Source organism: Ascidia mentula, chromosome 2 (genome assembly GCF_947561715.1).
Source record: "Ascidia mentula chromosome 2, kaAscMent1.1, whole genome shotgun sequence".
In the NCBI taxonomy this organism is placed as follows: domain Eukaryota; kingdom Metazoa; phylum Chordata; class Ascidiacea; order Phlebobranchia; family Ascidiidae; genus Ascidia; species Ascidia mentula.
The window spans coordinates 19,612,850-19,627,175 of NC_138567.1; the positions used below are offsets into that span (position 1 = coordinate 19,612,850).

General features: G+C 45.5%; 1 protein-coding gene, 49 non-coding genes and 3 pseudogenes across 50 annotated transcripts; all 53 read left to right on the plus strand.

Annotated features, from left to right (window-relative positions):
• Window positions 1–3: 3 nt before the first annotated feature.
• LOC145891356 (5S ribosomal RNA) lies at window positions 4–122 on the plus strand. Its single transcript, XR_014400153.1, has one exon. It is a non-coding gene; the product is annotated as a 5S ribosomal RNA (ribosomal RNA).
• A 65-nt stretch (window positions 123–187) lies between these two features.
• On the plus strand, window positions 188–306 carry LOC145892940 (5S ribosomal RNA). The gene has a single exon (XR_014401324.1). It is a non-coding gene; the product is annotated as a 5S ribosomal RNA (ribosomal RNA).
• A 66-nt stretch (window positions 307–372) lies between these two features.
• LOC145892941 (5S ribosomal RNA) lies at window positions 373–491 on the plus strand. Its single transcript, XR_014401325.1, has one exon. It is a non-coding gene; the product is annotated as a 5S ribosomal RNA (ribosomal RNA).
• A 66-nt stretch (window positions 492–557) lies between these two features.
• Window positions 558–676, plus strand: LOC145891338 (5S ribosomal RNA). Its single transcript, XR_014400136.1, has one exon. It is a non-coding gene; the product is annotated as a 5S ribosomal RNA (ribosomal RNA).
• Window positions 677–741: 65 nt separating this feature from the next.
• Window positions 742–860, plus strand: LOC145891201 (5S ribosomal RNA). The gene has a single exon (XR_014400008.1). It is a non-coding gene; the product is annotated as a 5S ribosomal RNA (ribosomal RNA).
• Window positions 861–925: 65 nt separating this feature from the next.
• LOC145892505 (5S ribosomal RNA) lies at window positions 926–1,044 on the plus strand (annotated as a pseudogene).
• Window positions 1,045–1,109: 65 nt separating this feature from the next.
• Window positions 1,110–1,228, plus strand: LOC145891596 (5S ribosomal RNA). The gene has a single exon (XR_014400378.1). It is a non-coding gene; the product is annotated as a 5S ribosomal RNA (ribosomal RNA).
• Window positions 1,229–1,293: 65 nt separating this feature from the next.
• LOC145891801 (5S ribosomal RNA) lies at window positions 1,294–1,411 on the plus strand. The gene has a single exon (XR_014400574.1). It is a non-coding gene; the product is annotated as a 5S ribosomal RNA (ribosomal RNA).
• A 65-nt stretch (window positions 1,412–1,476) lies between these two features.
• On the plus strand, window positions 1,477–1,595 carry LOC145892942 (5S ribosomal RNA). The gene has a single exon (XR_014401326.1). It is a non-coding gene; the product is annotated as a 5S ribosomal RNA (ribosomal RNA).
• A 65-nt stretch (window positions 1,596–1,660) lies between these two features.
• LOC145890922 (5S ribosomal RNA) lies at window positions 1,661–1,779 on the plus strand. Its single transcript, XR_014399746.1, has one exon. It is a non-coding gene; the product is annotated as a 5S ribosomal RNA (ribosomal RNA).
• Window positions 1,780–1,844: 65 nt separating this feature from the next.
• LOC145892943 (5S ribosomal RNA) lies at window positions 1,845–1,963 on the plus strand. The gene has a single exon (XR_014401327.1). It is a non-coding gene; the product is annotated as a 5S ribosomal RNA (ribosomal RNA).
• Window positions 1,964–2,028: 65 nt separating this feature from the next.
• Window positions 2,029–2,147, plus strand: LOC145891514 (5S ribosomal RNA). The gene has a single exon (XR_014400301.1). It is a non-coding gene; the product is annotated as a 5S ribosomal RNA (ribosomal RNA).
• A 65-nt stretch (window positions 2,148–2,212) lies between these two features.
• Window positions 2,213–2,331, plus strand: LOC145892944 (5S ribosomal RNA). Its single transcript, XR_014401328.1, has one exon. It is a non-coding gene; the product is annotated as a 5S ribosomal RNA (ribosomal RNA).
• Window positions 2,332–2,396: 65 nt separating this feature from the next.
• On the plus strand, window positions 2,397–2,515 carry LOC145892945 (5S ribosomal RNA). Its single transcript, XR_014401329.1, has one exon. It is a non-coding gene; the product is annotated as a 5S ribosomal RNA (ribosomal RNA).
• A 65-nt stretch (window positions 2,516–2,580) lies between these two features.
• Window positions 2,581–2,699, plus strand: LOC145892946 (5S ribosomal RNA). The gene has a single exon (XR_014401330.1). It is a non-coding gene; the product is annotated as a 5S ribosomal RNA (ribosomal RNA).
• Window positions 2,700–2,764: 65 nt separating this feature from the next.
• Window positions 2,765–2,883, plus strand: LOC145890975 (5S ribosomal RNA). Its single transcript, XR_014399794.1, has one exon. It is a non-coding gene; the product is annotated as a 5S ribosomal RNA (ribosomal RNA).
• Window positions 2,884–2,948: 65 nt separating this feature from the next.
• Window positions 2,949–3,067, plus strand: LOC145892947 (5S ribosomal RNA). The gene has a single exon (XR_014401331.1). It is a non-coding gene; the product is annotated as a 5S ribosomal RNA (ribosomal RNA).
• A 65-nt stretch (window positions 3,068–3,132) lies between these two features.
• Window positions 3,133–3,251, plus strand: LOC145891267 (5S ribosomal RNA). The gene has a single exon (XR_014400070.1). It is a non-coding gene; the product is annotated as a 5S ribosomal RNA (ribosomal RNA).
• A 65-nt stretch (window positions 3,252–3,316) lies between these two features.
• LOC145892949 (5S ribosomal RNA) lies at window positions 3,317–3,435 on the plus strand. The gene has a single exon (XR_014401333.1). It is a non-coding gene; the product is annotated as a 5S ribosomal RNA (ribosomal RNA).
• A 65-nt stretch (window positions 3,436–3,500) lies between these two features.
• LOC145892951 (5S ribosomal RNA) lies at window positions 3,501–3,619 on the plus strand. Its single transcript, XR_014401334.1, has one exon. It is a non-coding gene; the product is annotated as a 5S ribosomal RNA (ribosomal RNA).
• Window positions 3,620–3,684: 65 nt separating this feature from the next.
• Window positions 3,685–3,803, plus strand: LOC145892952 (5S ribosomal RNA). The gene has a single exon (XR_014401335.1). It is a non-coding gene; the product is annotated as a 5S ribosomal RNA (ribosomal RNA).
• A 65-nt stretch (window positions 3,804–3,868) lies between these two features.
• Window positions 3,869–3,987, plus strand: LOC145892953 (5S ribosomal RNA). Its single transcript, XR_014401336.1, has one exon. It is a non-coding gene; the product is annotated as a 5S ribosomal RNA (ribosomal RNA).
• A 65-nt stretch (window positions 3,988–4,052) lies between these two features.
• LOC145891977 (5S ribosomal RNA) lies at window positions 4,053–4,171 on the plus strand. The gene has a single exon (XR_014400741.1). It is a non-coding gene; the product is annotated as a 5S ribosomal RNA (ribosomal RNA).
• Window positions 4,172–4,236: 65 nt separating this feature from the next.
• On the plus strand, window positions 4,237–4,355 carry LOC145891033 (5S ribosomal RNA). Its single transcript, XR_014399849.1, has one exon. It is a non-coding gene; the product is annotated as a 5S ribosomal RNA (ribosomal RNA).
• Window positions 4,356–4,421: 66 nt separating this feature from the next.
• LOC145892954 (5S ribosomal RNA) lies at window positions 4,422–4,540 on the plus strand. The gene has a single exon (XR_014401337.1). It is a non-coding gene; the product is annotated as a 5S ribosomal RNA (ribosomal RNA).
• Window positions 4,541–4,606: 66 nt separating this feature from the next.
• LOC145891339 (5S ribosomal RNA) lies at window positions 4,607–4,725 on the plus strand. The gene has a single exon (XR_014400137.1). It is a non-coding gene; the product is annotated as a 5S ribosomal RNA (ribosomal RNA).
• A 65-nt stretch (window positions 4,726–4,790) lies between these two features.
• LOC145892955 (5S ribosomal RNA) lies at window positions 4,791–4,909 on the plus strand. Its single transcript, XR_014401338.1, has one exon. It is a non-coding gene; the product is annotated as a 5S ribosomal RNA (ribosomal RNA).
• Window positions 4,910–4,974: 65 nt separating this feature from the next.
• Window positions 4,975–5,093, plus strand: LOC145892506 (5S ribosomal RNA; annotated as a pseudogene).
• A 65-nt stretch (window positions 5,094–5,158) lies between these two features.
• LOC145891598 (5S ribosomal RNA) lies at window positions 5,159–5,277 on the plus strand. The gene has a single exon (XR_014400380.1). It is a non-coding gene; the product is annotated as a 5S ribosomal RNA (ribosomal RNA).
• A 65-nt stretch (window positions 5,278–5,342) lies between these two features.
• Window positions 5,343–5,461, plus strand: LOC145891060 (5S ribosomal RNA). The gene has a single exon (XR_014399875.1). It is a non-coding gene; the product is annotated as a 5S ribosomal RNA (ribosomal RNA).
• Window positions 5,462–5,526: 65 nt separating this feature from the next.
• Window positions 5,527–5,645, plus strand: LOC145892956 (5S ribosomal RNA). Its single transcript, XR_014401339.1, has one exon. It is a non-coding gene; the product is annotated as a 5S ribosomal RNA (ribosomal RNA).
• Window positions 5,646–5,710: 65 nt separating this feature from the next.
• On the plus strand, window positions 5,711–5,829 carry LOC145892957 (5S ribosomal RNA). Its single transcript, XR_014401340.1, has one exon. It is a non-coding gene; the product is annotated as a 5S ribosomal RNA (ribosomal RNA).
• A 65-nt stretch (window positions 5,830–5,894) lies between these two features.
• On the plus strand, window positions 5,895–6,013 carry LOC145892958 (5S ribosomal RNA). Its single transcript, XR_014401341.1, has one exon. It is a non-coding gene; the product is annotated as a 5S ribosomal RNA (ribosomal RNA).
• A 65-nt stretch (window positions 6,014–6,078) lies between these two features.
• On the plus strand, window positions 6,079–6,197 carry LOC145892959 (5S ribosomal RNA). The gene has a single exon (XR_014401342.1). It is a non-coding gene; the product is annotated as a 5S ribosomal RNA (ribosomal RNA).
• A 65-nt stretch (window positions 6,198–6,262) lies between these two features.
• LOC145890997 (5S ribosomal RNA) lies at window positions 6,263–6,381 on the plus strand. Its single transcript, XR_014399815.1, has one exon. It is a non-coding gene; the product is annotated as a 5S ribosomal RNA (ribosomal RNA).
• Window positions 6,382–6,446: 65 nt separating this feature from the next.
• LOC145892961 (5S ribosomal RNA) lies at window positions 6,447–6,565 on the plus strand. Its single transcript, XR_014401344.1, has one exon. It is a non-coding gene; the product is annotated as a 5S ribosomal RNA (ribosomal RNA).
• A 65-nt stretch (window positions 6,566–6,630) lies between these two features.
• Window positions 6,631–6,749, plus strand: LOC145891381 (5S ribosomal RNA). Its single transcript, XR_014400176.1, has one exon. It is a non-coding gene; the product is annotated as a 5S ribosomal RNA (ribosomal RNA).
• A 65-nt stretch (window positions 6,750–6,814) lies between these two features.
• On the plus strand, window positions 6,815–6,933 carry LOC145892962 (5S ribosomal RNA). Its single transcript, XR_014401345.1, has one exon. It is a non-coding gene; the product is annotated as a 5S ribosomal RNA (ribosomal RNA).
• Window positions 6,934–6,998: 65 nt separating this feature from the next.
• On the plus strand, window positions 6,999–7,117 carry LOC145892963 (5S ribosomal RNA). The gene has a single exon (XR_014401346.1). It is a non-coding gene; the product is annotated as a 5S ribosomal RNA (ribosomal RNA).
• A 65-nt stretch (window positions 7,118–7,182) lies between these two features.
• On the plus strand, window positions 7,183–7,301 carry LOC145892964 (5S ribosomal RNA). The gene has a single exon (XR_014401347.1). It is a non-coding gene; the product is annotated as a 5S ribosomal RNA (ribosomal RNA).
• Window positions 7,302–7,366: 65 nt separating this feature from the next.
• LOC145892965 (5S ribosomal RNA) lies at window positions 7,367–7,485 on the plus strand. Its single transcript, XR_014401348.1, has one exon. It is a non-coding gene; the product is annotated as a 5S ribosomal RNA (ribosomal RNA).
• Window positions 7,486–7,550: 65 nt separating this feature from the next.
• On the plus strand, window positions 7,551–7,669 carry LOC145890998 (5S ribosomal RNA). Its single transcript, XR_014399816.1, has one exon. It is a non-coding gene; the product is annotated as a 5S ribosomal RNA (ribosomal RNA).
• Window positions 7,670–7,734: 65 nt separating this feature from the next.
• On the plus strand, window positions 7,735–7,853 carry LOC145892968 (5S ribosomal RNA). The gene has a single exon (XR_014401350.1). It is a non-coding gene; the product is annotated as a 5S ribosomal RNA (ribosomal RNA).
• A 65-nt stretch (window positions 7,854–7,918) lies between these two features.
• On the plus strand, window positions 7,919–8,037 carry LOC145892969 (5S ribosomal RNA). Its single transcript, XR_014401351.1, has one exon. It is a non-coding gene; the product is annotated as a 5S ribosomal RNA (ribosomal RNA).
• Window positions 8,038–8,102: 65 nt separating this feature from the next.
• On the plus strand, window positions 8,103–8,221 carry LOC145892970 (5S ribosomal RNA). The gene has a single exon (XR_014401352.1). It is a non-coding gene; the product is annotated as a 5S ribosomal RNA (ribosomal RNA).
• Window positions 8,222–8,286: 65 nt separating this feature from the next.
• LOC145892971 (5S ribosomal RNA) lies at window positions 8,287–8,405 on the plus strand. Its single transcript, XR_014401353.1, has one exon. It is a non-coding gene; the product is annotated as a 5S ribosomal RNA (ribosomal RNA).
• A 65-nt stretch (window positions 8,406–8,470) lies between these two features.
• LOC145892972 (5S ribosomal RNA) lies at window positions 8,471–8,589 on the plus strand. The gene has a single exon (XR_014401354.1). It is a non-coding gene; the product is annotated as a 5S ribosomal RNA (ribosomal RNA).
• A 65-nt stretch (window positions 8,590–8,654) lies between these two features.
• Window positions 8,655–8,773, plus strand: LOC145890962 (5S ribosomal RNA). Its single transcript, XR_014399782.1, has one exon. It is a non-coding gene; the product is annotated as a 5S ribosomal RNA (ribosomal RNA).
• A 65-nt stretch (window positions 8,774–8,838) lies between these two features.
• Window positions 8,839–8,957, plus strand: LOC145892974 (5S ribosomal RNA). Its single transcript, XR_014401356.1, has one exon. It is a non-coding gene; the product is annotated as a 5S ribosomal RNA (ribosomal RNA).
• Window positions 8,958–9,022: 65 nt separating this feature from the next.
• Window positions 9,023–9,141, plus strand: LOC145892975 (5S ribosomal RNA). The gene has a single exon (XR_014401357.1). It is a non-coding gene; the product is annotated as a 5S ribosomal RNA (ribosomal RNA).
• A 314-nt stretch (window positions 9,142–9,455) lies between these two features.
• On the plus strand, window positions 9,456–11,309 carry LOC145890345 (uncharacterized). Its single transcript, XM_082981335.1, has one exon. It carries the CDS (start codon window positions 9,456–9,458, stop codon window positions 11,307–11,309), a length of 1,854 nt encoding a protein of 617 aa, XP_082837461.1.
• Window positions 11,310–13,981: 2,672 nt separating this feature from the next.
• On the plus strand, window positions 13,982–14,100 carry LOC145892507 (5S ribosomal RNA; annotated as a pseudogene).
• A 65-nt stretch (window positions 14,101–14,165) lies between these two features.
• LOC145891599 (5S ribosomal RNA) lies at window positions 14,166–14,284 on the plus strand. The gene has a single exon (XR_014400381.1). It is a non-coding gene; the product is annotated as a 5S ribosomal RNA (ribosomal RNA).
• Window positions 14,285–14,326: the final 42 nt, after the last annotated feature.

Sequence of the window (14,326 nt, forward strand, 5' to 3'; positions counted from 1 at the left end):
AACGTCTACGGCCATACCAGGTTGAAAGCAGCCGATCTCGTTCGATCTCGGCAGTTAAGCAACCTCGGGCTTGGTTAGTACTTGGATGGGTGACCGCCTAGGAATACCAAGTGTTGTAGTCATTTTTCTGTTTATACAAAGTATGCTTTGAATTGCGCATAAAGATCGTCATAACAGACTAACAAACGTCTACGGCCATACCAGGTTGAAAGCACCCGATCTCGTTCGATCTCGGCAGTTAAGCAACCTCGGGCTTGGTTAGTACTTGGATGGGTGACCGCCTAGGAATACCAAGTGTTGTAGTCATTTTTCTGTTTACCCAAAGTTATGCTTTGAATTGCCCATGATTGTCGTCAAAACAGACAAACAAACGTCTACGGCCATACCAGGTTGAAAGCACCCGATCTCGTTCGATCTCGGCAGTTAAGCAACCTCGGGCTTGGTTAGTACTTGGATGGGTGACCGCCTAGGAATACCAAGTGTTGTAGTCATTTTTCTGTTTACCCAAAGTTATGCTTTGAATTGCGCATAAATGTCGTCAAAACAGTCTAACAAACGTCTACGGCCATACCAGGTTGAAAGCACCCGATCTCGTTCGATCTCGGCAGTTAAGCAACCTCGGGCTTGGTTAGTACTTGGATGGGTGACCGCCTAGGCATACCAAGTGTTGTAGTCATTTTTCTGTTTACCCAAAGTATGCTTTGAATTGCGCATAAATGTCGTCAAAACAGACTAACAAACGTCTACGGCCATACCAGGTTGAAAGCACCCGATCTCGTTCGATCTCGGCAGTTAAGCAACCTCGGTCTTGGTTAGTACTTGGATGGGTGACCGCCTAGGAATACCAAGTGTTGTAGTCATTTTTCTGTTTATACAAAGTATGCTTTGAATTGCGCATAAAGATCGTCATAACAGACTAACAAACGTCTACGGCCATACCAGGTTGAAAGCACCCGATCTCGTTCGATCTCGGCAGTTAAGCAACCTCGTGGTTGGTTAGTACTTGGATGGGTGACCGCCTAGGAATACCAAGTGTTGTGTTCATTTTACCATTTGCACAAAGTATGCTTTGAATTGCGCATAAATGTCGTCAAAACAGACTAACAAACGTCTACGGCCATACCAGGTTGAAAGCATCCGATCTCGTTCGATCTCGGCAGTTAAGCAACCTCGGGCTTGGTTAGTACTTGGATGGGTGACCGCCTAGGAATACCAAGTGTTGTATTCATTTTACTATTTGCACAAAGTATGCTTTGAATTGCCTATAAATGTCGTCAAAACAGACTAACAAACGTCTACGCCATACCAGGTTGAAAGCACCCGATCTCGTTCGATCTCGGCAGTTAAGCAACCTAGGGCTTGGTTAGTACTTGGATGGGTGACCGCCTAGGAATACCAAGTGTTGTGGTCATTTTGCTATTTGCACAAAGTATGCTTTGAATTGCTCATAAATTTCGTCAAAACACACTAACAAACGTCTACGGCCATACCAGGTTGAAAGCACCCGATCTCGTTCGATCTCGGCAGTTAAGCAACCTCGGGCTTGGTTAGTACTTGGATGGGTGACCGCCTAGGAATACCAAGTGTTGTAGTCATTTTTCTGTTTATACAAAGTATGCTTTGAATTGCGCATAAAGATCGTCATAACAGACTAACAAACGTCTACGGCCATGCCAGGTTGAAAGCACCCGATCTCGTTCGATCTCGGCAGTTAAGCAACCTAGGGCTTGGTTAGTACTTGGATGGGTGACCGCCTAGGAATACCAAGTGTTGTAGTCATTTTGCTATTTGCACAAAGTATGCTTTGAATTGCTCATAAATGTCGTCAAAACACACTAACAAACGTCTACGGCCATACCAGGTTGAAAGCACCCGATCTCGTTCGATCTCGGCAGTTAAGCAACCTCGGGCTTGGTTAGTACTTGGATGGGTGACCGCCTAGGAATACCAAGTGTTGTAGTCATTTTTCTGTTTATACAAAGTATGCTTTGAATTGCGCATAAAGATCGTCATAACAGACTAACAAACGTCTACGGCCATACCAGGTTGAAAGCACCCGATCTCGTTCGATCTCGGCAGTTAAGCAACCTCGGGCTTGGTTAGCACTTGGATGGGTGACCGCCTAGGAATACCAAGTGTTGTAGTCATTTTTCTGTTTATACAAAGTATGCTTTGAATTGCGCATAAAGATCGTCATAACAGACTAACAAACGTCTACGGCCATACCAGGTTGAAAGCACCCGATCTCGTTCGATCTCGGCAGTTAAGCAACCTCGGGCTTGGTTAGTACTTGGATGGGTGACCGCCTAGGAATACCAAGTGTTGTAGTCATTTTTCTGTTTACCCAAAGTATGCTTTGAATTGAGCATAAATGTCGTCAAAACAGTCTAACAAACGTCTACGGCCATACCAGGTTGAAAGCACCCGATCTCGTTCGATCTCGGCAGTTAAGCAACCTCGGGCTTGGTTAGTACTTGGATGGGTGACCGCCTAGGAATACCAAGTGTTGTAGTCATTTTTCTGTTTACCCAAAGTATGCTTTGAATTGAGCATAAATGTCGTCAAAACAGTCTAACAAACGTCTACGGCCATACCAGGTTGAAAGCACCCGATCTCGTTCGATCTCGGCAGTTAAGCAACCTCGGGCTTGGTTAGTACTTGGATGGGTGACCGCCTAGGAATACCAAGTGTTGTAGTCATTTTTCTGTTTACCCAAAGTATGCTTTGAATTGCGCATAAATGTCGTCAAAACAGACTAACAAACGTCTACAGCCATACCAGGTTGAAAGCACCCGATCTCGTTCGATCTCGGCAGTTAAGCAACCTCGGGCTTGGTTAGTACTTGAATGGGTGACCGCCTAGGAATACCAAGTGTTGTAGTCATTTTTCTGTTTATACAAAGTATGCTTTGAATTGCGCATAAAGATCGTCATAACAGACTAACAAACGTCTACGGCCATACCAGGTTGAAAGCACCCGATCTCGTTCGATCTCGGCAGTTAAGCAACCTCGGGCTTGGTTAGTACTTGGATGGGTGACCGCCTAGGAATACCAAGTGTTGTAGTCATTTTTCTGTTTATACAAAGTATGCTTTGAATTGCGCATAAAGATCGTCATAACAGACTAACAAACGTCTACGGCCATACCAGGTTGAAAGCAACCGATCTCGTTCGATCTCGGCAGTTAAGCAACCTCGGGCTTGGTTAGTACTTGGATGGGTGACCGCCTAGGAATACCAAGTGTTGTAGTCATTTTTCTGTTTACCCAAAGTATGCTTTGAATTGCGCATAAATGTCGTCAAAACAGACTAACAAACGTCTACGGCCATACCAGGTTGAAAGCACCCGATCTCGTTCGATCTCGGCAGTTAAGCAACCTCGGGCTTGGTTAGTACTTGGATGGGTGACCGCCTAGGAATACCAAGTGTTGTAGTCATTTTTCTGTTTATACAAAGTATGCTTTGAATTGCGCATAAAGATCGTCATTACAGACTAACAAACGTCTACGGCCATACCAGGTTGAAAGCACCCGATCTCGTTCGATCTCGGCAGTTAAGCAACCTCGGGCTTGGTTAGTACTTGGATGGGTGACCGCCTAGGAATACCAAGTGTTGTAGTCATTTTTCTGTTGATACAAAGTATGCTTTGAATTGCGCATAAAGATCGTCATAACAGACTAACAAACGTCTACGGCCATACCAGGTTGAAAGCACCCGATCTCGTTCGATCTCGGCAGTTAAGCAACCTCGGGCTTGGTTAGTACTTGGATGGGTGACCGCCTAGGAATACCAAGTGTTGTAGTCATTTTTCTGTTTATACAAAGTATGCTTTGAATTGCGCATAAAGATCGTCATTACAGACTAACAAACGTCTACGGCCATACCAGGTTGAAAGCACCCGATCTCGTTCGATCTCGGCAGTTAAGCAACCTCGGGCTTGGTTAGTACTTGGATGGGTGACCGCCTAGGAATACCAAGTGTTGTAGTCATTTTTCTGTTGATACAAAGTATGCTTTGAATTGCGCATAAAGATCGTCATAACAGACTAACAAACGTCTACGGCCATACCAGGTTGAAAGCACCCGATCTCGTTCGATCTCGGCAGTTAAGCAACCTCGGGCTTGGTTAGTACTTGGATGGGTGACCGCCTAGGAATACCAAGTGCTGTAGTCATTTTTCTGTTTACCCAAAGTATGCTTTGAATTGAGCATAAATGTTGTCAAAACAGTCTAACAAACGTCTACGGCCAAACCAGGTTGAAAGCACCCGATCTCGTTCGATCTCGGCAGTTAAGCAACCTCGGGCTTGGTTAGTACTTGGATGGGTGACCGCCTAGGAATACCAAGTGTTGTAGTCATTTTTCTGTTTACCCAAAGTTATGCTTTGAATTGCCCATGATTGTCGTCAAAACAGACTAACAAACGTCTACGGCCATACCAGGTTGAAAGCACCCGATCTCGTTCGATCTCGGCAGTTAAGCAACCTCGGGCTTGGTTAGTACTTGGATGGGTGACCGCCTAGGAATACCAAGTGTTGTAGTCATTTTTCTGTTTACCCAAAGTTATGCTTTGAATTGCGCATAAATGTCGTCAAAACAGTCTAACAAACGTCTACGGCCATACCAGGTTGAAAGCACCCGATCTCGTTCGATCTCGGCAGTTAAGCAACCTCGGGCTTGGTTAGTACTTGGATGGGTGACCGCCTAGGCATACCAAGTGTTGTAGTCATTTTTCTGTTTACCCAAAGTATGCTTTGAATTGCGCATAAATGTCGTCAAAACAGACTAACAAACGTCTACGGCCATACCAGGTTGAAAGCACCCGATCTCGTTCGATCTCGGCAGTTAAGCAACCTCGGGCTTGGTTAGTACTTGGATGGGTGACCGCCTAGGAATACCAAGTGTTGTAGTCATTTTTCTGTTTATACAAAGTATGCTTTGAATTGCGCATAAAGATCGTCATAACAGACTAACAAACGTCTACGGCCATACCAGGTTGAAAGCACCCGATCTCGTTCGATCTCGGCAGTTAAGCAACCTCGTGGTTGGTTAGTACTTGGATGGGTGACCGCCTAGGAATACCAAGTGTTGTGTTCATTTTACTATTTGCACAAAGTATGCTTTGAATTGCCCATGAATGTCGTCAAAACAGACTAACAAACGTCTACGGCCATACCAGGTTGAAAGCATCCGATCTCGTTCGATCTCGGCAGTTAAGCAACCTCGGGCTTGGTTAGTACTTGGATGGGTGACCGCCTAGGAATACCAAGTGTTGTATTCATTTTACTATTTGCACAAAGTATGCTTTGAATTGCGCATAAATGTCGTCAAAACAGACTAACAAACGTCTACGGCCATACCAGGTTGAAAGCACCCGATCTCGTTCGATCTCGGCAGTTAGGCAACCTCGGGCTTGGTTAGTACTTGGATGGGTGACCGCCTAGGAATACCAAGTGCTGTAGTCATTTTTCTGTTTACCCAAACTATGCTTTGAATTGAGCATAAATGTCGTCAAAACAGTCTAACAAACGTCTACGGCCATACCAGGTTGAAAGCACCCGATCTCGTTCGATCTCGGCAGTTAAGCAACCTCGGGCTTGGTTAGTACTTGGATGGGTGACCGCCTAGGAATACCAAGTGTTGTAGTCATTTTTCTGTTTACCCAAAGTATGCTTTGAATTGCGCATAAATGTCGTCAAAACAGACTAACAAACGTCTACGGCCATACCAGGTTGAAAGCACCCGATCTCGTTCGATCTCGGCAGTTAAGCAACCTCGGGCTTGGTTAGTACTTGGATGGGTGACCGCCTAGGAATACCAAGTGTTGTAGTCATTTTGCTATTTGCACAAAGTATGCTTTGAATTGCTCATAAATGTCGTCAAAACACACTAACAAACGTCTACGGCCATACCAGGTTGAAAGCACCCGATCTCGTTCGATCTCGGCAGTTAAGCAACCTCGGGCTTGGTTAGTACTTGGATGGGTGACCGCCTAGGAATACCAAGTGTTGTAGTCATTTTTCTGTTTATACAAAGTATGCTTTGAATTGCGCATAAAGATCGTCATAACAGACTAACAAACGTCTACGGCCATACCAGGTTGAAAGCACCCGATCTCGTTCGATCTCGGCAGTTAAGCAACCTCGGGCTTGGTTAGTACTTGGATGGGTGACCGCCTAGGAATACCAAGTGTTGTAGTCATTTTTCTGTTTACCCAAAGTATGCTTTGAATTGAGCATAAATGTCGTCAAAACAGTCTAACAAACGTCTACGGCAATACCAGGTTGAAAGCACCCGATCTCGTTCGATCTCGGCAGTTAAGCAACCTCGGGCTTGGTTAGTACTTGGATGGGTGACCGCCTAGGAATACCAAGTGTTGTAGTCATTTTTCTGTTTATACAAAGTATGCTTTGAATTGCGCATAAAGATCGTCATAACAGACTAACAAACGTCTACGGCCATACCAGGTTGAAAGCACCCGATCTCGTTCGATCTCGGCAGTTAAGCAACCTCGGGCTTGGTTAGTACTTGGATGGGTGACCGCCTAGGAATACCAAGTGTTGTAGTCATTTTTCTGTTTACCCAAAGTATGCTTTGAATTGAGCATAAATGTCGTCAAAACAGTCTAACAAACGTCTACGGCCATACCAGGTTGAAAGCACCCGATCTCGTTCGATCTCGGCAGTTAGGCAACCTCGGGCTTGGTTAGTACTTGGATGGGTGACCGCCTAGGAATACCAAGTGTTGTAGTCATTTTTCTGTTTACCCAAAGTATGCTTTGAATTGAGCATAAATGTCGTCAAAACAGTCTAACAAACGTCTACGGCCATACCAGGTTGAAAGCACCCGATCTCGTTCGATCTCGGCAGTTAAGCAACCTCGGGCTTGGTTAGTACTTGGATGGGTGACCGCCTAGGAATACCAAGTGTTGTAGTCATTTTTCTGTTTACCCAAAGTATGCTTTGAATTGCGCATAAATGTCGTCAAAACAGACTAACAAACGTCTACGGCCATACCAGGTTGAAAGCACCCGATCTCGTTCGATCTCGGCAGTTAAGCAACCTCGGGCTTGGTTAGTACTTGGATGGGTGACCGCCTAGGAATACCAAGTGTTGTAGTCATTTTGCTATTTGCACAAAGTATGCTTTGAATTGCTCATAAATGTCGTCAAAACACACTAACATACGTCTACGGCCATACCAGGTTGAAAGCACCCGATCTCGTTCGATCTCGGCAGTTAAGCAACCTCGGGCTTGGTTAGTACTTGGATGGGTGACCGCCTAGGAATACCAAGTGTTGTAGTCATTTTTCTGTTTATACAAAGTATGCTTTGAATTGCGCATAAAGATCGTCATAACAGACTAACAAACGTCTACGGCCATACCAGGTTGAAAGCACCCGATCTCGTTCGATCTCGGCAGTTAAGCAACCTCGGGCTTGGTTAGTACTTGGATGGGTGACCGCCTAGGAATACCAAGTGTTGTAGTCATTTTTCTGTTTACCCAAAGTATGCTTTGAATTGAGCATAAATGTCGTCAAAACAGTCTAACAAACGTCTACGGCAATACCAGGTTGAAAGCACCCGATCTCGTTCGATCTCGGCAGTTAAGCAACCTCGGGCTTGGTTAGTACTTGGATGGGTGACCGCCTAGGAATACCAAGTGTTGTAGTCATTTTTCTGTTTATACAAAGTATGCTTTGAATTGCGCATAAAGATCGTCATAACAGACTAACAAACGTCTACGGCCATACCAGGTTGAAAGCACCCGATCTCGTTCGATCTCGGCAGTTAAGCAACCTCGGGCTTGGTTAGTACTTGGATGGGTGACCGCCTAGGAATACCAAGTGTTGTAGTCATTTTTCTGTTTACCCAAAGTATGCTTTGAATTGAGCATAAATGTCGTCAAAACAGTCTAACAAACGTCTACGGCCATACCAGGTTGAAAGCACCCGATCTCGTTCGATCTCGGCAGTTAAGCAACCTCGGGCTTGGTTAGTACTTGGATGGGTGACCGCCTAGGAATACCAAGTGTTGTAGTCATTTTTCTGTTTACCCAAAGTATGCTTTGAATTGAGCATAAATGTCGTCAAAACAGTCTAACAAACGTCTACGGCCATACCAGGTTGAAAGCACCCGATCTCGTTCGATCTCGGCAGTTAAGCAACCTCGGGCTTGGTTAGTACTTGGATGGGTGACCGCCTAGGAATACCAAGTGTTGTAGTCATTTTTCTGTTTACCCAAAGTATGCTTTGAATTGCGCATAAATGTCGTCAAAACAGACTAACAAACGTCTACGGCCATACCAGGTTGAAAGCACCCGATCTCGTTCGATCTCGGCAGTTAAGCAACCTCGGGCTTGGTTAGTACTTGGATGGGTGACCGCCTAGGAATACCAAGTGTTGTAGTCATTTTTCTGTTTATACAAAGTATGCTTTGAATTGCGCATAAAGATCGTCATAACAGACTAACAAACGTCTACGGCCATACCAGGTTGAAAGCACCCGATCTCGTTCGATCTCGGCAGTTAAGCAACCTCGGGCTTGGTTAGTACTTGGATGGGTGACCGCCTAGGAATACCAAGTGTTGTAGTCATTTTTCTGTTTATACAAAGTATGCTTTGAATTGCGCATAAAGATCGTCATAACAGACTAACAAACGTCTACGGCCATACCAGGTTGAAAGCAACCGATCTCGTTCGATCTCGGCAGTTAAGCAACCTCGGGCTTGGTTAGTACTTGGATGGGTGACCGCCTAGGAATACCAAGTGCTGTAGTCATTTTTCTGTTTACCCAAACTATGCTTTGAATTGAGCATAAATGTCGTCAAAACAGTCTAACAAACGTCTACGGCCATACCAGGTTGAAAGCACCCGATCTCGTTCGATCTCGGCAGTTAAGCAACCTCGGGCTTGGTTAGTACTTGGATGGGTGACCGCCTAGGAATACCAAGTGTTGTAGTCATTTTTCTGTTTACCCAAAGTATGCTTTGAATTGCGCATAAATGTCGTCAAAACAGACTAACAAACGTCTACGGCCATACCAGGTTGAAAGCACCCGATCTCGTTCGATCTCGGCAGTTAAGCAACCTCGGGCTTGGTTAGTACTTGGATGGGTGACCGCCTAGGAATACCAAGTGTTGTAGTCATTTTTCTGTTTATACAAAGTGTCACAAATTACGTGGTTACACATAAAGTTACGTTGTATTGTGACGTCATAGTTGATTGTGATGTGTGAAGTACTGCACAGTGGTAACGGAATCATTATTAAAAAAGTGAGCAGACTGTCAACAGCTTATTCTGCAGCAGTAAAGCCAGTTTCAAAACACGCCAATTAAACTAACCCGACAGCGTCGCCCAAGAAAAACAGTCTAGGGTCAGACGCGACATCTGGGGGCTCGTCCGGGAACACTTATTTTTTTGGCGTTAGTTTATCGAACTGAAGTCTTTGTGCAAATGCAAAATGGACAGACTGGCGGAGTTGGGAAAGCAAATGGGGCTTACTGGAGAGACGTTAATCAAGTTTGTCAACGAACAGCAAGCGCTTGAGCGTGAAGAACGACGTCTGGCGCGTGAAGAAGAACAACGTCGAATAGAGGCTGAACTGGAATTAAAACGTCTGACGCGGGAAGAAGAACAACGTCGAATAGAGGCTGAACTGGAATTAAAACGACTTGAATTGCAACTTGCCCAAACCAGAAACGGTGGTCTGGACGTTGCTGCAAGTCGGACGAAAACACCAAAGTTGCCTTCGTTTGTTGATGGAAAAGACGAGCTCGATAGTTATTTATTGCGCTTTGAACGGTTTGCGGCTAACAGCAAGTGGGACAAATCAGAGTGGGCGACTTCGCTGAGTGCGTTGCTAACCGGAAGGGCGCTGGAGGTATACTCGAGATTGTCCGATCAAGACGCCGTGGATTACGATCAACTTAAACGGGCACTTTTGCTTCGTTACGATCTAACCGAGGAGGGTTATCGGGTCAAGTTTCGCGAGTCAAAACCGGAGTCTGGAGAAAGCCCTGTACAGTTTGTCGTTCGTCTTGGAGGCTACCTTGACAAGTGGGTGAAAAGTTCAAACCACACAACTGAATGGGAAAGTGCCAGGCAGTTGTTTATCAAAGAACAGTTTCTTAAAGCTTGTTCCAAGGAAACAGCGACTTACCTTAAAGAGCAGGCGCCCAAGTCCCTGGATGATTTAACGGCCTTAGCAGAGCACTTTTTGTCTGCACACGGAAAAGAAATGTCCAATGATGACAAAAACTTCATGCGAGAGGGCGATCGAGACATGCGTGATTTCTGCACGCATTGCAAACGCCAAGGTCACAAGGTGAAGGACTGTCCGCGTAAGCAAGTTGATAGCAGAACGCCTAGACGGTGTTTCATATGTGACAAGACAGGTCACTTTGCTAAGAACTGTACTTCGCGGCCAACAAATGTTTCAGGGTCTTTGGTTATGGAGGCGAAAGCAGCGTCTCTGCCAATCACAAAAGGTTTTGTGGGAAAGCACCCTGTTATGGTTTTGCGTGACACTGGATGCACTGGTGTGCTGGTAAATAAAAGGTTTGTCGACCCCAAGGATATCGTCGAAAGGCAAGGATCTGTTACGCTTGCTGATGGACAAGTGGTGCAAACCGAAGTAGCGAAAATATTTATTGATACGCCGTATTACACGGGAACTGTAGAGGCGTTGTGCTTGCCCAGGGCACCGAATGATTTGTGTCTTGGAAATATCGAGGGTGTACGGAATGCAGATAATCCGAACCAATTCTGGTGCGAAGCAAATGCTGCTACAACTCGATCAGGAGGCAAAAAGAAGGCATTGGTTCCGTTGGTTGTTGCTGATGATAGCAAATGGTCTGTTTGTGATAGACAAGCATTTCTAAAAGCTCAAAAGAAGGACACTTCGCTTGCCAAGCTGTGGGACAGTACGGAGGAACTGGTGCGAGGTGACCGGGTGACTAAGTTTAAAGTCAAAGAAGGCCTTCTTCATAGAATGTACAAGCATCCGAAAGTTAACAACGGTGAGTGGCTAAAGCAGCTTGTTGTACCTACGACACTAAGGGAAAGAGTAATGGCAGTTGCCCATGACTCGATTATGGGAGGTCACATGGGAATAAAGAAAACGTATGATAAGATCACTACTAACTTTTATTGGCCTGGAATTGCCGGTGACGTAAGGAGGTATTGTAAGTCATGTGACATTTGTCAGAGAACTGTAAGCAAGGGGAGTGCCATGAAAGCACCCCTGCAAGCGACGCCATTAATAGGCCCTTCAGGAGAGTCGCGGTGGATATTATTGGTCCAATTCACCCAGTAAGCGACGATGGACATCGATACGTACTCACGTTAGTGGATTATGCGACCAGATATCCCGAAGCCGTAGCGTTGAAATCAATTACAACGGAGTCCGTCGCCGAAGCACTTGTAGACATGTATAGTCGTCTTGGCATACCTGATGAGGTTCTTAGCGACCTCGGTACACAGTTTGTATCTGAGTGCATGAAAGAGGTGGAACGACTCCTTATGGTCAAACACTTGGCTACGACCCCATACCACCCAATGTGTAATGGTCTGGTTGAAAAATTCAATGGTACCTTGAAACGGATGTTGAAAAGGCTTTGTTGTGATCAGCCAAAACAGTGGAACCGTTACATTAATCCACTGCTTTTCGCCTACCGCGAAGTACCACAGGAGGCGACGGGGTTTTCCCCATTCGAGTTACTCTATGGAAGAACGGTTCGGGGTCCAATGGCAATCATGAGGGAGATATGGACAAACTCCGACACGCCGTCCGATATTAAGTCGAGCTACCAGTACGTGGTCGACTTAAGGAATCGGATCGCAAACACCTTGCAGTTAGCCAAAGAAGAACTGTCAAAATCACACAGTCGGTACAAACAGTACTTTGACAGGAAAACCAAACCGCGGAGATTTAAAGAAGGCGATAAAGTTCTTCTATTGCTCCCAACCGACCACAACAAACTGTTAATGCACTGGAAAGGTCCATTTACCGTTCTCGAAAGATTTGGTACTAACGACTACGTGCTTGACATTAATGGAAAGACAAAGAAGTTCCACATAAATTTGTTAAAACAGTACATACAGAGACATGTCTCGGGTAAGGAAGGCCCAGCTGAGGAAGAAAGGTGCGGACAGGATTCCCATTCATGTGCGACCGCTCTCGTTGGAAGTGGTTTGGACCAGGTGACCTATGGAGAACAACTGGACGAGGCGCAATGCAAGCAAGCGGAACAACTCGTCCGACAGAACGAATCGGTGTTCAGCGACGATCCAGGAAGTGTGGAGTTTATTGAGCATCGAATTGAGTTGACTGACGACCATCCTGTGCGCTCCAAGGCTTATCCCGTGCCTTACCACATGCGACAGGGGCTCGAAAAGGACATTGAGGAAATGATGCGACTGGGTATAATACAGCGTTCGCGTTCCGCTTATGCTTCGCCGGTGGTCATCGTGAAGAAAAGGGATGGGACCAACAGAATTTGTATCGATTATCGCAAGTTAAACAAGCTGTCGATATTCGATCCAGAGCCGATGCCCACGGCGGAAGAGATTTTTCAGAAGCTTTCTAGAAGTAAATATTTTACGAAGATTGACCTTTCCAAAGGATACTGGCAGGTGCCAGTAGCAGCCGAAGACGTCCCCAAAACGGCGTTTGTCACCAGCGGAGGTACGTACGAGTTTCTTAAAATGCCGTTCGGTATGGTAAACTCGGGGGCAACGTTCATGAGAGCAATGCGGATGTTGCTTCGGGGCCTTGACCACGTTGATTGTTACATCGATGATATACTGCTACACACGGAAACGTGGGAGGATCACCTTGTCTCGCTAAAAGCACTTTTCGGCCGCTTAAAACAAAAAGGTGTCACCATTAAGCCGTCAAAGTGTGTAGTGGGGACTCATACTGTCGAGTTCTTGGGGCACAGTGTGTGTGATGGCAGTCTTGGATTAAACGACCGAAATGTTGAGAAAATCAAAGGAGCGAAACGGCCGGGGACGAAGAAGGAAGTTCGCTCATTTATTGGTCTTACAGGTTACTACAGAGATTTTATCCCCAACTACGCGGCTATTGCGTCACCGTTAACGGACTTAACGAAGAAAGGACAGCCGAACGCAGTTGTTTGGGGTGATGCACAGGAACGTGCGTTTGGAACCTTAAAGTGCATGTTGACAAGTCAGCCGATATTGCGCTTGCCTGATGTTCACAGAGAGTTTGTTCTGCAAACCGATGCGTCCCAAACCGGAATAGGATGTGTTCTACTGCAACAGCATGAGGGAAGACTCTACCCCGTGAGCTACGCAAGTAGGAAGTTGTCTCCCGCGGAGGCGGCATATTCGACTATTGAGAAGGAGTGCCTTGCAATCATATGGGCAGTTAAAAGGTACAGGATTTACCTTTACGGTTGCGAGTTCGTGTTGCAAACGGATCACCATTCCCTGAAGTACCTATCCTCAGCAAAATATAACAATGACCGTGTGATGCGCTGGGCGATGTATTTGCAGAGTTATCGCATTCGCTTTGAGTATATTAAGGGTTCGGAGAATGTTGGTGCCGATTTTCTTAGTAGGTCGTAACAACAACGATGGTAAAAGTTGTACGGCTTCTGTACATAAATCGCTGTGTGGTGTTTCTTTGTGTTTCGTAATTTGTTTTGTGTTAGTTCTCGAAAAACGATGTTTTCTCTTAAATAGGGGGTGATGTCACAAATTACGTGGTTACACATAAAGTTACGTTGTATTGTGACGTCATAGTTGATTGTGATGTGTGAAGTACTGCACAGTGGTAACGGAATCATTATTAAAAAAGTGAGCAGACTGTCAACAGCTTATTCTGCAGCAGTAAAGCCAGTTTCAAAACACGCCAATTAAACTAACCCGACAGCGTCGCCCAAGAAAAACAGTCTAGGGTCAGACGCGACACAAAGTATGCTTTGAATTGCGCATAAAGATCGTCATAACAGACTAACAAACGTCTACGGCCATACCAGGTTGAAAGCACCCGATCTCGTTCGATCTCGGCAGTTAAGCAACCTCGTGGTTGGTTAGTACTTGGATGGGTGACCGCCTAGGAATACCAAGTGTTGTGTTCATTTTACTATTTGCACAAAGTATGCTTTGAATTGCCCATGAATGTCGTCAAAACAGACTAACAAACGTCTACGGCCATACCAGGTTGAAAGCATCCGATCTCGTTCGATCTCGGCAGTTAAGCAACCTCGGGCTTGGTTAGTACTTGGATGGGTGACCGCCTAGGAATACCAAGTGTTGTATTCATTTTACTATTTGCACAAAGTATGCTTTGAATTGCCTATAAAT